Raw genomic sequence first — 17,054 nt, 5'->3', positions numbered from 1 at the left:
CTTTTCCTTCCTGTGTGGCCACTGAGACAGGAAGTACTTCAAATCTCTCTAATGGGGTCACAGATGGTAAAAAAAATTTTTTACAGTAGAAAGGGGAAAGATAAAGACCTCTGCTGGCTTTTTATGGCAGTCCCTTTTTTTTTTTTTTTTTTTGAGAGTGGGGTGGGGGGGGGATTTTGCCTACATAGGCACAGATATCAATAAAAACCCAACAGAGGTTATAACCCTTTCCCCCCCCCCCACTGTAACCAAAAAAACCATTAATAAGAATGCAGACGTATTGTCGGAATGAATGGCAGCGAATCTTCTAATATATTTTGCCGCAATGCCGTAATGTAAATGGGCCCTTTTAGTAAAATTGCCGGCAATTCTCTACACGGGGCGGCACAATGAGGCTACACCGGGGGGAAAAAAAGCTTTAAATAACCACTCCGCTGATAACTACTGTCTCTGCTTTGTAGGGGTTCTGGCGGGCGATGTTCTTTTTGTTTTTGTTAGATTTTAGGTTAGGATTACTACACTGTCACTTCCGATAGACGAAGTGTGTGCGACCTTCTGCTTTTCATTCACACTTCCTGTGTGCGTCCCCTGTCCTCAGCTGCAATCTTCTTCTTCTTCTTCCTCCTGATCCTCCAGAAATCAGCGGCTCAATGTTCTCTCTCTCGCCTGTGAAAATGTGATTTCATCAAAGCTGCCAGGAAATTGTTTTTTAGCTTTTTTTTTTTCTTTTTTCTTCTTTTACTTTTTTCTTTTTTTTTTTTTTTTTTCTTTTCACACCGAGCTAATATTCAAGGTCTGTTCACACCATTGTGTTTGATGTACCCTACAAAAAAAAAAGTGTGCTAAAAGCGCAACAATTCGAGTTACCGTTATTATTATTATTATTATTAATAATAATAATATTATTATATATTTGTATAATAATAATATTATTACTATTATTGTTTTATATATTTTTTATTATGTGTTTTGCATGCGCATTACATGCCTGTTCTTTCTTTTTGACCCCTTTCACACTGAGGCGTTTTTCAGACATTTTAGCACTAGAAATGGCACCTAAAAACCGCCTCCTATTCACTTCAATGCGACTTTTCACACCGGCTGCGGGACAACCTTGGTAAAAGTCCTGCAAGCAGAATCTTTGGGGGCGGTTTGGAAACGCGGTATTTAGCGCTCCCAAAACGCCCTGCCCATTAAAATGAATGGGCAGCCCTTCCAAAGCACCTAAAAAAAAAAAAAAAAGCGATTCGGAAGTGCCGCAACATGTGCACTTTTAGCCCATTTTTTTGGGGCTAATAGCGCTCTGCTAGCGGCCGAAAAGCGGTGCAAAAGTGCCGCTAAAACGAGTGGCGCTTTCAACGTGAAAGCAGCCTTTAGTTGTTTTCCATCTCAATTTTGCGAGTTAGATCTTCGTTTTTTTAAAGCAATGGTGAGAATCGGCTCCAAAGGTTTTTTTTTAATTCCTTTTTTTTTTTTTTTACTTGCGCTGTTTTTTACAGCCTCTGGTTTATGGGAGAAATCACATTTTCATCACATTGTGCGGCTGGTTTTTGAACACTTTTTTTGAAAATAGATGATCTGTTTCCGTGTCATGTGATCATTCCTGTCTGTCCTCTATTGAGCGGAGATGAAATGTTATTAATCCGATTCTCTTTACTTATTTCTGCTGACTAACCGGCCGGCTCTGTTATCGCGCTGTGTCTGCTTCCCGGGGGCCCCAAATCTCAGACTTACATTAAACCAATTGCATTTTTCTCTTGAAGGAGAGAATTTTGAGCAGACTCCGCTCAGACGCACCTTTAAGTCGAAGGTTTTGGCTCGTTATCCAGAAAATGTAGAGTGGAACGCGTTCGACCAAGACGCAGTGGGTATGGTAAGTGGTGGTGCGTTTTCATTGGATAACCGGTATCTCCTACACCTGTATCTCCCCCCCCATGGGGCAATTTTTTAATTCTACTATCGGTCTGTTTATTGGCCAGTAACTTTGTCATCACTTAAAGCTGAAGTTTGCCTTTAAAAAAAAAAACAGCACCAGGGACGAGACTTCCTGATGTCACTTTGTATCTCTCTATCTCCTGTCTGATCAATGTTTATAAACAATGTTACTTTGTATCTCTCTCCCGTCTGATCAATGTTTATAAACAATGTTACTTTGTATCTCTCTATCTCCTGTCTGATCAATGTTTATAAACAATGTTACTTTGCATCCCTCTATAGCCCCGTACACACGATCAGAAAATCACGTAAAAAATACAGATTTCAGAGCGATCGTATGATAATCTGTACATTAGTACAGAACTTTCGAGAGCCGATCAGGACAGTTATTTGTTTTTTGTTTTTTTTTTTTTGTTTTTTTTTTTTATCGGAAAGGCACAATTATTTACTTATTTTTTCATACGATAACAGATCGTACGATTTTCATTTAATCAGTACAGTTGTCCGAAAATGCAATACTACAACACATGACATCACTTTTGAATTTTTATTCTGCCGTATGAGAATTTTCGTGACTTTAGTCAACTCTTCAGGTTTGATCTGAGATTGGCATGCAAAAAAAAAACAAAAAACGGATGATCATTCGTCCAATATTCTCATCGTGTGTATTGGACATATCTCCTGTCTGATCAATGTTTATAAACAATGTTACTTTGTATCTCTCCAACTCACGTCTGATCAATGCTTAGGCCTCATGCACACTGAACATTTTTACAGCTGCTGTTTTTGGCTTCAGGCATTTTTTTCTGCAGCCAATAAATTTTTCAGCATGTTCTCCTATGTGTGTCCATGTTCTCCTATGTGTGTCCATGTTCTCCTAATGTGTGTCCGTGTCCTCCTAATGTGCGTCCATGTCCTCCTAATGTGCGTCCATGTCCTCCTAATGTGTGTCCATGTCCTCCTGTGTGTGTCCATGTCCTCCTGTGTGTGTCCATGTCCTCCTGTGTGTGTCCATGTCCTCCTGTGTGTGTCCATGTCCTCCTGTGTGTGTCCATGTCCTCCTGTGTGTGTCCATGTCCTCCTGTGTGTGTCCATGTCCTCCTGTGTGTGTCCATGTCCTCCTGTGTGTGTCCATGTCCTCCTGTGTGTGTCCATGTTCTCCTGTGTGTGTCCATGTTCTCCTGTGTGTGTCCATGTCCTCCTGTGTGTGTCCATGTCCTCCTGTGTGTGTCCATGTTCTCCTGTGTGTGTCCATGTTCTCCTGTGTGTCCATGCATACATAGGCGGTTATCAGCAGTTTTTTGCAGGGGCGTTTTCTGGCTGGAAAAACGCTCTAACTCCTGAAAAAAGCTTAAAAAAGCTGAAAAACGTGTCTATTCAGGGTTTATCAGTGTTTTTGAGCCATGAGCTTTTGTGGGAGTATAAATTTGCTTAAAAAAAAAAGCTAAAAGATGCTGAGAAATGCTACTTCAAAAACACTGAAAAACTCATTTGACAGCTAATGCTACTGTCATTTTAAAAGGTCCAGTGTGCATGAGGCTTTATAAACAATACTACTTTGTTCAGACAGGAGACAGAGACAGATACAAAGTAACATTGTTTATAAACATTGATCAGACAGGAGATAGAGAGATACAAAGTAACATTGTTTATAAACATTGATCACACAGGAGATGGAGAGGTACCAAGTAACATTGTTTATAAACATTGATCAGACAGGAGATAGAGAGATACAAAGTAACATTGTTTATAAACATTGATCAGACAGGAGATAGAGAGATACAAAGTAACATTGTTTATAAACATTGATCAGACAGGAGATAGAGAGATACAAAGTAACATTGTTTAGAAACATTTTATCTGTCTCTCGTTTTAAAGTGGAAGTAAACTTCCATCGTTGAATTTTACCTATGGGTAGTGGAAATATCTCCTAAACATGCACCGTTCAGGAAATATTTACTGTACATGCAGCCAGTGACATCATGGGCCGTTCCTTCAGAGCCCTGTGCCATAAACTGCATCACGGCTCCTGCCAGTTAAAGAGCCAGAGTCCGTGAACCCGGAAGCAAGACGGGTAAAGATGGAAGCACCTGCAGCTTTGACATCTCGCCGCTGGAAGGGCTTCGTTTTCGGCCAAGTTTAACATAATGTGCTAGTAGTATGCAATGCACATTATCACATTATAACTTTACCTTGCAGGGTACAAAAGAAAAAAAAAACCTCCAACGGTTTACAACCATTTTAAACAATGTTTAGAAACGTATTTTATTTCTCTATCTCCCATCTAAAAAATTACCATTGTTTATAAACATTGATCAGACAGGAGATAGAGAGATACAAAGTAACATTGTTTATAAACATTGATCAGACAGGAGATAGAGAGATACAAAGTAACATTGTTTATAAACATTGATCAGACAGGAGATAGAGAGATACAAAGTAACATTGTTTATAAACATTGATCAGACAGGAGATAGGGAGATACAAAGTAACATTGTTTATAAACATTGATCAGACAGGAGATAGAGAGATACAAAGTAACATTGTTTATAAACATTGATCAGACAGGAGATAGAGAGATACAAAGTATCATTGTTTATAAACTTTATATCTATCTCCTGTCTGAACAATGTTTTTAAATAATGTTACTTTGTTTAGATGGGAGATAAAGAAATCTGCAGTAACATTGTTTATAAACCTTGTTTAAATGGTATGATACAATGTTGCGTTGTTTAGATGGAAGATGGAGAAATACGAATTAACATTGTTTATAAACATTGTTTAAATGGGAGATAGATACAATGTTATCTTTGTATCTCTCATCTGAACAATGTTTATAAACTTCGTTACTTTGTATCTCTCTATCTCCTGCCTGATCAATGTTTATACACAATGATACTTTGTATCTCTCTAGCTGCCATCTCCACAATGTTTATAAACGCTGTGTCAGATGGTCTGTTTTATGACAGTAGCAGCTTCTGTATTTACACAGCAACTTCGACAGTCGTTATCTGCAGACCAATGGGAAGGAGGGATAGTGACCGCAGTGCAGAAAAGCAGGATGTACTACATACGCCCTGTACGCTTTTTTTTTTTTTTTTTTTTTTTTAGGGGTGTAGTGTATGCCCGGTTTGCACAACTGGTTAAATATTCCTCCTATTTATTAAATTTTCTAATATTTGAAGACTTTAAATTGCAATACCCCTTTGAAAGGCCAGGCCTAAACCTCCCAGAACACCCACACAATGCCCACTTATCACTAGGCAGGTAGGTCACCAAGTGTGTGATCTTCATTACCCGTTTCCTTGTCTTCTTCTCTTCTCAGCTATGTATGCCAAAAGGACTTGCCTTCAAGACTCAGGCTGACTGCCGCGACCCCCAATTCCACTCTTTTATCATCACACGAGAAGATGGGTCGCGGACGTTCGGGTTCTCCCTCACCTTCTTCGAGGAAGTCACCAGCAAGCAGATATGCAGCGCCATGCAGACCCTGTACCACATGCACAACGCCGAGTATGACATCATCCACACATCAGCCACCAACGGCACCACGAACTGCACGGAGGATTGCAACGACTCCTCCGTCTCCAAGCTGCAGAGGTTCAATTCCTATGACATTTCCCGGGACACTTTGTACGTCTCCAAGTGCATCTGCCTCATCACCCCCATGTCCTTCATGACGGCCTGCAAGAAGGTCCTGGAGCAGCTGCACCAGGCCATCGTATCTCCGCAGCCCCCACCACTGCCGTTGGAGAGCTATATCTATAACCTCCTCTACGAGGTGCCTCTTCCTCCTGCAGGGAGGTCGTTAAAGTTTTCGGGAGTCTACGGGCCGATTATATGTCAAAGGCCGAGTACCAATGAACTGCCACTCTTTGACTTTCCAGTGAATGAGGTCTTTGAGTTGCTCGGAGTAGAGAATGTTGTACAGCTCTTCACCTGCGCGTTGCTGGAGTTCCAGATCCTCCTCTACTCACAGCGTAAGTAATCTCTATGGCCAAAAGTATGTGAACCCCCTCTCCGGGTGATGGTGGTCAGGTGTCTCCGGTGAAGGGTGCTGGTAATACTCCATCATACAAAGACATTGTAGACCATCTTGCTCTTTCAACCTTGTGGTAGCAGTTTTGGGATGACCCCTTTTCTTGCTCCATAAATGACATGGTATGGCCAGTTTGGTGTGGAGGAACCAGAGCCCTGAGCTCAACCCTACTTTTAGAAGACCTTTTGATATAGTTTTCTCATCCAACATCAGTACCTTCCCCTTAATCCTATGGGCCATCTTTGGGATGAGGTCTTCCCATCCTGTACCAGGTCCTTATCCAAGCATGCAGCCTGGCAGGCCAGAAAAGGGGGGGGGGGGGGTTTCTAGGCGGTGGTTGTGGGGGTCTGCAGGCAGGGGGCTTATTGGAATCCTAAAGCCCCCTTTTGACAAGGGGGCCCCCAGATCCCTGCCCCTCCCCCGCCCCAGTGTGAATGAATATGGGGGTACATTATATTCCTACTCATTCACTAAAAAAAAAAGTGTCACAAAGAAATAAAAACGCATAGTTTTTGACAATCCTTTTATTAAAAATAAAAAAACAGTGTCCTGCGATGTAGATTCATCATCAGTCACGACGCCCGCGACAAAGGCTAACCGCCGACTGCCTGCTCCGCCCTCTGACAGTTCTTAACCACTTAAGGACCAAGCCTCTTTTTGAGATTTGTTGTTATATTTCTTTTTTGCTAGAAAATTACTTGGAACCCCCAAACATTATACTTTTTTTTTTTTTTTCTAACACCCTAGAGAATAAAATGGCGGTCGTTGCAATACTTTCTGTCACACCGTATTTGCACAGCGGTCTTACAAGTGCACTTTTTTTGGAAAAAATACACTTTTTTAAATTAAAAAATAAAACAACAGTAAAGCCCTTCTTCTTTTTTTTTTCTTTTTATATTGTGAAAGATAATGTTACGCCGAGTAAATTGATACCCAACATGTCACGCTTCAAAATTGCGCCCGCTCGTGGAATGGCGACAAACTGTTACCCTTAAATATCTCCATAGGCGACGTTTAAAATATTCTGCAGGTTGCATGTTTTGAGTTACAGAGGTCTAGAATTATTGCTCTCGCTCTACCGATCGCGGCGATACCTCACATGTGTGGTTTGAACACCGTTTTCATATGCGGGCGCTACTCACGTATGCGTTCGCTTCTGCACGCGAGCTCGAGACGGGGCACGTTTAAAAATTTTGTTTTTTTCTTATTTTATTTTTTATTTTTACACTGTTCTTTAAAAAAAAAAAAAAAAGTGTCACTTTTATTCCTATTACAAGGAATGTAAACATCCCATGTAATAAAAAAAAAAGCATGACAGGTCCTCTTAAATATGAGATCTGGGGGGTCAAAAAGACTTCAGATCTCATATTTACACTAAAATGCAATAAAAAATAATTTATCATTTAAAAAGAAAAAAAAATGGCCCTTTAAGAGCTATGGGCGGAAGTGACGTTTTTGATGTCGCTTCCGCCCTGCAATGGTATGGAGACGGGTGGGGGGCGCCATCTTCCCCCTCACTCGTCTCCATGCCCAGCATGTTAAAGGATCCGATCGCCTCCGCCGCTGCCGACAGCTCCGGTAAGCGGCGGAGTGCACTGGAGCGCTGCGGGAGGGGAGTTGGGGGGGCCCCCCTCTCCCGCCGCCGATGAAAGTGATTTTGCGGCGAATCCGCTGAAGAGACCACTTTTATGTGAAAGCGGACCGCCGGCCGAAGAAGAGGAAACCAGGGTTATGGCAGCTAGGTGCTGCCATAACAACGATGTTCCTCTTCAAAGTTAGGACGTACATCGGCATGCGGCGGTCCATAAGTGGTTAGATGGGTAAGTGGCGGGGGCCACCTGGTGATGTCACCTGGTGGTACCACCCTCTTGTGGTTGGGTGTGACTTTAGTTTGCCGCCACTGCCTGGTTGTGTACTGACTAGGCTGACCGCTTTCCTGCTACCTGTCCTCAAGTCAGGAACGCCTGTGCCGGTAAACGCCGCCCTTCACAGATGTACGCTATAATACGCCCTGCGTGACCTGAGGCCTTTTGGGTTTCCTCTGAACAGCCTCTATTGGCAGAGTTTTTTTTTTTCGCTGTATCATATCACCTTCTTGATTTGCAGATTACCAGAGGCTGATGACGGTGGCGGAGACGATCACGGGTCTGATGTTCCCCTTCCAGTGGCAGCATGTTTACGTGCCAATCCTTCCAGCGTCCCTCCTCCACTTCTTGGATGCACCGGTGCCCTACCTGATGGGGCTTCACTCCAACGGGCTGGATGACAGGTCCAAGCTGGAGCTACCGCAGGAGGTGAGCAAGTCTGTCCATCATCAAAATCTTTTACCAACTCCACCGCCTGGATAAAGGAAACCTCTCGTGAAGGGACAATGGCGGCTTCCATTCTGTAAATTCTGTTTGCCTGGCAGCCTTACTTATTTGCTGGTTGCCGAGTCTCCGACCCGTAATAAGTATGTAGAGAAGGTCTCCTGACTTTACTTTCTTTCCCTGCATAGTTGTTGTGGGTCAGTGACTCAAAGTCTTGGTGGCCAGCAACTAGAATTTCAAGATGGAGGTCAGCTGTGGTATCCCCCCCCATATTATAATATGTCATTTCATGGGGAGTTTTGCTTTGAATGTTAAAACTGAACTAAATAGAGTGTTTGGTTTGTGGTGCTCAGGTGCAGTGTAGTTCTACTTTAACATACACAATAGTTTCCCTTTTTAAAGAGACCCTTTTATGTTGTTGGTTCAGATAGCCCACCCCACAGTCATGTATACTTGCTGGCCCACGCTCCTGCACTCCCGGGGACCTTGCTAACAGAGCAGGTCTGAAGGTCTTGCAGGTCTGAAGGTCTTGCAGGTCTGAAGGTCTTGCAGGTCTTGCAGGTCCATAATAACCAGCAGTCCTGGTTGGAGGGGGTTTCATGGCATAGATCCACCACCCTCCAACCTAAGCTCTGACAGGTTTGCTGTCTGCAGATTTCTATCACTTTACTCTGATTGGCCGTTATCACTTTCAGTTAACGATAGCAGATCCCAGTCCATATCAGAGAACGGTGACCGAGCCGTCAACAGGACGCTTTATATCCTGATGAAGGGTTGGTTGTGTGTGAGCGCGGCACACAAGGAATCATTGAGTTGCAGGAACAATTGCAGGATTATTCTGAACTGACGGCTCTCCGCTGATCATCCAGCGTGAGCGGTTTTTACGGTACAATCTGCGCCCTTGTGGTGACTACAGCTGAGGAAATGCTGGGACTTTCTGCTAAGAAACCTCCAGAGGGCTGGAGGTCAGTCTACAGCCAACACAAGTAAAGGGGTCCATTCATAGGAAAGCTGGGCTCAGGGATGTCCACCTAAAAGTGAGATTTCAGATACAGGTGCAGGATGAAAGATTTTGTATTTTAAAACACCTTTAACCCCTTCCTGCCCACTCCGGTGTTCATTTTTAAACAAGATCTGAATTGGGGGGGTTATAATTTATGATCATGTGACCACTGTGATTGACCATTCAGTCGGGAGCCTGTCCTGCTGGCTACTCATCATTTATGGTGACCGAGAGCTGTCCTTGTCAGCTTGGTCTCTGCGCTGCAAGTATGTAATGTCTACCAGTAAATTCTTATTATTCGCTCCCCTCTAGTCTGTAAATATCCAATCAAAAGCCTTTTTTATTATATTGGTCTGACAAGTGCAAATAAAAAAAAAAAATAGCGGTTCAGACGAAGTCTTTATCTTTTAGCTCAGTCATGACCTGTTCTCAGTATTGTACTGGTTGGACGGTACAATATGTTTTATTCAGCTGCCCCTGAACGCTCCTCTGTTTATTATCAGCACACTCAGAATTTTATAGTCATTTCCAGGCAGTTGAGTTTAGAAGCATTTTTTGGAAAGCAAAAAAATGCATTCATGACGGAAGTTGAAACGCCAAATGCCTGTAACAGCTTGTAAATGCGGCAACTCGCGTTTAGGCGTTTTTAGGCCTCATGCACACGAGACGCTGGTGCAAACTCTGCTGAACACATGCTTTTAAAAGCTGAAACCGGCGTTTAGAAACGCCCGTTTTGCCGCGTTTGCATGCCGTGTTTAGCCACGTGTTGCCGCGTTTGCGTCTAGAAGCATCTGCAGAGCAGAGAATGACATTTTGCGACCCAAAGTTAGGTCACAAAATGTCATTCTCTGGTGCAGAAAAGTGCTTAACATTTTACGACCCGAATTTGGGGCCCCGTATCTCAGGGCCACTTGGTGCTAGGAACCCTAAATTTGGATATGTTCTTGTGCTAGTTCCACTGTGTTAGCACATCAAATTTGGGCTTCCTAGCACCAGGTGGCCCCGAGATTTGGGGCCCCAAATTCGGGTTGTAAAATGTTCCTTTAAAAACACTTAAAACGCAAACGCAGTACCGGCGTTTAGCCGTGTTTAGCCGCGTTTGGTGTCTGAAACGTAGAAAACGTTTGCGTCTGAACCCATTTTTTTGCTTCTGGAAAAACGAGGTTAAACGCAACTGCCTAAAAACGCCAAAAACGAGACTGTGTACATGGACACACAGGATAACATTGAATGGGTTCAGGGGCAGTTGAAAAAAGTGTCCAACTGCCTCTGAACACGAGTTTAACAGAGTCTTTTGTGCATGAGGCCTTAATGGGGATAAAAAACTGCTTCTGAGTGCAAACGCGTAAACGCAGCATGTAAATATGGCAAAACTGACCTTTTTAAACGTTGGTTACTCTCCGCTCAGCAGCGGTTTCAAAATGTCCTGAGTACATTAAGCCCTCTTCTCCTTTTCTCTTCCAGGCCAATCTTTGTTTTGTGGATATTGACAACCATTTCATTGAGCTTCCTGAGGATCTCCCGCAATTCCCCAACAAGCTGGAATTCATCCAGGAGGTCTGCGAGGTCCTGATGTCCTTTGGCATCCCGCCAGAGGGGAATCTCCACTGCAGCGAGAGCGTCTCCAAACTCAAGAGCCTCAAAGCTGCAGATCTGGCATCTGACAAGAAGAACGGCAACCTGACCAGATCGCCACTCAACTCGTATGATCTTCTGAAGGAGAACGAGACCTTGGCACGTATTCAGGCCTTGGTGAAGAGGACTGGAGTCAGTTTAGAGAAGGTCGGGAACCTCTCGTCTCAGTTCTCTGAATAGTGTGCATGTGAAAATATCACTAGGGTCCATGAGATCCACCTAATGTAAGCTAAAAATGTGGGTTGCCTGGCTGGTATAACCCTTGGACCTCCACATTTTCTGAGTCGCTATCCAGAACACATGTGCAGATCTGTAAAGTTGGAGGTCCATGACCATGTAGACATTTGCAGAAGGAGATGTTCTTAACGACAATCTCCCATTTTTTTTTTTTTCAGAAAAGGCATTTTTTATATTGAAACAACCTAATAATTCTTCAAAGCTTGTTTCTATGTGGCTTGCTGATAGGCTTTCTTTAATAATGTGAAACCTCTGAAATGTTCCTGATAGCCACCAACCACGTGGCCTGGGCTTTATGGGATCTGATGACCTTCTCTGTGGGCTGCAGGTTGAGGTCCAGATAGAATCCACCAGCAAGAAGGACACGAAGTTCCAGTGTGATGAGGAAGAACTCCGAATTCACCAACTCAACATCCACACCCGGGAGGTGTTCGCCAACCGCTTCACGCAGATGTTTGCGGACTACGACGTCTTCGTCATCCAGCCCAGCCAAGACAAGGAGTCCTGGTTCAACAACCGCGAGCAGATGCAGAACTTCGACAAGGTAAGAATTGAGGTGGAGTGAAGTGTCATCACGTTGGAACATAACGTGTCAGTAACTTCCCAAGTCTACCCTAATCCCCCACCTGTCACAATGAACCGCAACCGGATCAATAATCAGAAAAACTCCACCTTCATTAATAAAAATGTGTCCTTGGACCCCATTTAGTGACTTTGCCTAGGCTGAGATGATGTCATCAGTTTGCTGCAGGAAGGAGGAAGTATTTCCTCAGTCTCCCCTCCCCCTAGTGATCAGACTGTACATTGTAACTTTGTAGAAGGAGGAGGAGTCATTTCCTCAGTCTCCGCTCCCCCAGTGATCAGACTGTACATTGTAACTTTGTAGAAGGAGGAGGGGTCATTTCCTCAGTCTCCCCTCCCCCAGTGATCAGATTGTACATTGCAACTTTGTATCAAGTCACAAGGTGAGAGGCTGCAGCCAGGGGCTGATCCATGTCACACATTTGTCAGCCAAAACTGCACAGGCATCATGATTTACATGATTGTGTCCTCCTCTAAATGACTTCTCAGTCAAGAAGTAGGTGGTGAACCCGCATGATGCCTGAACATAAACGGTGCTGTCCTTTTGGAGAGAAATGCAGGTTGCCAGGGGGAGTCCTGTGATCTCTGTAAGAGGTAACAAATACTTGGCAGCTCCACTGACAGGTCCGATGACGTGACAGGTCCGATGACGTGACAGGTCCGATGACATGACAGGTCCGATGACATGACCGGTCCGATGACGTGACAGGTCCACTTTAATCTCATGCATTGGCTCTTTGGGCAATTGTCTTTCTCATGACACAACGTCATCTTCCCCCCCCCCCCCCCCAGGCATCCTTCCTCTCCGACCAGCCGGAGCCGTACCTTCCGTTCCTCTCGCGGTTCCTGGAGACTCAGATGTTCGCCTCTTTCATCGACAACAAGATCATGTGTCACGATGAGGACGACAAAGATCCCGTCTTACGAGTCTTCGACTGCCGAGTGGACAAGATCCGGCAGCTGAACGTCAGAACTCCGACGCTGCGCACCTCCATGTACCAGAAATGTACCACCATCGAGGAAGCGGGTACGGCGCACATTGAGGGGGCGGGGGGGGGGGCAAAGATGTTCTGTACTGATGGGGGGAAGGGAAGACTCCCTTCAATGAGAAGAGATAGATCAATCTATCTGTCTGTCTGTCTGTCTGTCTGTCTATCTATCTAATATATATAATTTATACAATTATACACAGATTTTATTTTATTTTTTTTAGCAGAGACCCTAGGGAATAAAATGGTGATTGTGGCAATTTTTTATGTTACACAGTATTTGCTCAGTGGCTTTTTTTTACATGCAATTTTTTGGGAAAAAATACACTTGAATGAAAAAACAAAAAAAAAACACTATATACTAAAAGGATAATTCTCCCGCTCTACAAGACTCTGGTCTGGCCGCACCTGGGGTATGCTGTCCAGTTCTGGGCACCAGTCCTCAGTAAGGATGTACTGGAAATTAGACATGTGCAATTCATTTAGTTTTGACAAATTCGTTAATTCCAAATTTCCGATTTTTTTTTTTTTTTTTCCCAATTTCTGAAATTTCAAATTTTTGAAAATTTGAAATTTCATAAATTTGAAAATTCAAAAATTTGGAAATTTGAAAATCCAAAAATAACAATGAAAATCTTAAAATTCGAAAAGAATGAAGATCTAAAAATTCAAAAAACGCGAAATAATAACTAATAATAAATATTAACTGATAGGTATTGGAATTTCCTTTCAAATTTGGCTGTTAGTGAACTTGGTGAGTACTAATTTATCCGAAGTTACGAATTATCTGAAATAAGCCGTATCTAAACAAATAGAACGTAATGATCTAATAATAATTAATAATAAACCTTTTTATTATTATTTATCATTAATTTGTTCCGTTCCATTTGTTTAGATGCGGCATTCGTTATTTCGGATAAATTTGTATTCGTTACGTTCACTAACTTTAAAAGGAAATTGCAATACCTATAACTTACTAGTTAGTTACTTATTAGTTGGTTATTTAGAATTTTCCTAATTTTCTTGCTTTTTTTTTCAGATTTTCGGATTTTTGAATTCTGAAAAAAGCAAAAAAATGAATGAAACGAAAATGAACAAATTTTTTGTCAGTGCACATGTGTACTGGAAATGGAGCGAGTACAAAGAAGGGCAACAAAGCTAATAAAGGGTCTGGAGGATCTTCGTTATGAGGAAAGGTTGTGAGCTCTGAACTTATTCTCTCTGGAGAAGAGACGCTTGAGAGGGGATATGATTTCAATTTACAAATACTGTACTGGTGACCCCACAATAGGGAGAAAAGTTTTTCGCAGAAGAGAGTTTAACAAGACTCGTGGCCACTCATTAAAATTAGAAGAAAAGAGGTTTAACCTTAAACTATGTAGAGGGTTCTTTACTGTAAGAGCGGCAAAGATGTGGAATTCCCTTCACAGGCGGTGGTCTCAGCGGGGAGCATTGATAGCTTCAAGAAACTATTAGATAATCACCTGAATGACCGCAACATACAGGAATATGTAATGTAATACTGACATATAATCACACACATAGGTTGTGTCTTTTTCAACCTCACCTACTATGTAACATATATATATATATATGTGTGTGTGTGTGCTCATAAGTTCACATACCCCGGCAGAATTTATGATTTCTTGGCCATTTTTCGGAGAATATGAATGATAACACAAAAACTTTACTTTCACTCATGGTTAGTGTTTGGCTGAAGCCATTTATTATCAATCAGCTGTGTTTACTCTTTTTATATCATAATCACAGCAGAAACTACCCAAATGACCCTGATCAAAAGTTTACATACCCCAGTTCTTCATACCGTGTATTGCCCCCTTTAACATCAATGACGGCTTGAAGTCTTTTGTGGTATTTGTGGATGAGGCTCTTTATCTTCTCAGATGGTTCCTCTTGGTAAAAAGCCTCCAGTTCCTGTAAATTCTTGGGCTGTCTTGCATGAACGGCACGTTTGAGATCTCCCCAGAGCGGCTCAATGATATTGAGGTCAGGAGACTGAGATGGCCACTCCAGAACCTTCACTTTATTCTGCTGTAGCCAATGACCGGTGGACTTGGCCTTGTGTTTTGGATCATTGTCATGTTGGAATGTCCAAGTACGTCCCATGCGCAGCTTCCTGACTGATGAATACAAATGTTCCTCCAGTATTTTTTGATAACATACTACATTCGTCTTGCCATCAATTTCCACCAAATTTCCTGTGCCTTTGTAGCTCACACATCCCCAAAACATCAGCGATCCACCTCCGTGTTTCACAGTAGGGATGATGGGCCTTTCATCATAGGCCTTGTTGTCTCCCCTCCAAATGTAGTGTTTATGGTTGTGGCCAAAAAGCTCAATTTTGGTCTCATCACTCCAAATGACTTTGTGGCAGAAGGTTTGAGGCTTGTCTCTGTGCTGTTTGGCGTATTGTAAGCGGATACTTTGTAACATTTGCATAGTAATGACTTTCTTCTGGAGACTCGACCATGCAGCCCATCTTTCTTCAAGTGCCTCCTTATTGTGCATCTTGAAACAGCCACACCACATGTTTTCAGAGAGTCCCGTATTTCACCTGAAGTTATTTGTGAGTTTTTATTTACATCCCGAACAATTTTCCTGGCAGTTGTGGCTGAAATTTTAGTTGGTCTACCTGACCGTGGTTTGGTTTCAACAGAACCCCTCATTTTCCACTTCTTGATTAGAGTTTGAACACTGCTGATTGGCATTCTCAGTTCCTTGGATATCTTTTTATATCCCTTTCCTGTTTTATACAGTTCAACTACCTTTTCCCGCAGATCCTTTGACAATTCCTTTGCTTTCCCCCATGACTCAGAATCCAGAAATGTCAGTGCAGCACTGGATGAAAGATACAAGGGTCTGTCAGGAGTCCAGAAACTCATTGACCTTTTATACACACACACTAATTACAAGCAAACAGATCCCAGGGGAGAATGGTTACCTTTAATAGTCATTCAAACCCCTTTGTGTCAACTTGTGTGCATGTTATCAGGCCAAAATAACCAGGGTGTGTAAACTTTTGATCAGGGTCATTTGGGTAGTTTGTTGTGATTATGATATATAAAGAGTAAACACAGATGATTGATAATAAATAAAAAGTTGCAACACCCACCATTTTATTCTCCAGGGTCTCTGCTTAAAAAAATATATAATATTTGGTGATTTTAAGTAATTTTCTAGCGAAAAAAATGCAGATTTTTACATCAGAATTGGCCCGGACTGGTGGTGGTTAAGAATCATATTGGCAGGGGGCAGTTCTCATATTCCTATACTATACTGGTCCTCTGTAATAATATTTTGTGTCTCTTGCAGTGAAGGCCATAGAGCAGCGACTCGCCAAGATTGACCACACCGCCATCCACCCCCATCTCCTGGACATGAAGATCGGGCAGGGGAAGTACGAGCCGGGGTTCTTCCCTAAACTCCAGTCCGATGTCCTATCCACGGGACCGGCCACCAACAAGTAAGACCAGCAGATCGTGTGTATGACCTCCTCTCCACCAATGGATTCAACCCTTCGTTCTCCTCTTGTCATCTCCCTGTACAGCCCCGATCTGATTGGTGAATGTGGTGCAGCACAGTCAGTTCTTATTCCATCTGTCTTTCCATTTTATTCACATATACAGTGGATCCTTGGTTTATGAGTAACGCGGTTAACGAGGGTTTTGAAAGACGAGCAACTTTTTTTTTTAATTCTGGCTCGGTTTGCGAGTGTTGTCTCGCAAAACGAGCAGAATTCAAGCTAATAGGCGGTGCAGTGCTGCATTTGGCCAGAGGTGTGGGGTCGCCAGGGACACTCGGAACGGTTCAGAAATACTCGGAAACACTCGGAAATACTCCATTCTTGAGTGTCTCTGAGGCTTTCTGAGTTCAGCCGAGCTGTCCCTGAGTATTTCCGAGGCTCTCCGGCGCCCCCCACCCACCTCTGGCCACATGCGGTATTGCATGCAATAGAAGTTAATGCAGAACAAATTATCTTCGTTTCCATTGACTTCTATGGGGAAACTCGCTTTGATATGCGAGTGCTTTGGATTACAAGTGTTCTCCTGGAATGGATTATACTCCGTAATCCAAGGTTCCGCTGTCACATTTTGAATGACAATTACGCGGTCATGCAACACTGTACACATATGAAATTTGTATTTTGTTCACACAAATAGAGCTTTCTTTTGTGGTATTAAATCACCACTGGGGGGGTGTTTACATTTTTTTTTTTTGCTAAAAAAAGAAAAAAAGACCGAAAATGTTGAAAAAAATATAACCAAGTTTTTCTGTTTGTTATACAATTTTGAAAATCTTTCTTG

General features: G+C 42.7%; 1 protein-coding gene across 1 annotated transcript in view; it reads left to right on the top strand.

The window, feature by feature from the left end:
* Positions 1-17,054, top strand: part of DENND5A (DENN domain containing 5A) — an 84,893-nt gene that overhangs the window by 39,826 nt on the left and 28,013 nt on the right. Inside the window, 7 exon segments of the mRNA XM_073605998.1 lie at positions 1,764-1,873; positions 5,261-5,915; positions 8,081-8,268; positions 10,751-11,068; positions 11,487-11,702; positions 12,533-12,767; positions 16,063-16,214. Coding sequence (XP_073462099.1) covers positions 1,764-1,873; positions 5,261-5,915; positions 8,081-8,268; positions 10,751-11,068; positions 11,487-11,702; positions 12,533-12,767; positions 16,063-16,214 — 1,874 coding nt within the window.

The sequence above is a fragment of the Aquarana catesbeiana genome, linkage group LG11, assembly GCF_042186555.1.
Source record: "Aquarana catesbeiana isolate 2022-GZ linkage group LG11, ASM4218655v1, whole genome shotgun sequence".
In the NCBI taxonomy this organism is placed as follows: Eukaryota; Metazoa; Chordata; class Amphibia; order Anura; family Ranidae; genus Aquarana; species Aquarana catesbeiana.
The sequence above is the reverse complement of the archived record's forward strand: the minus strand, read 5'-3'. Positions and strand labels throughout refer to the sequence as shown.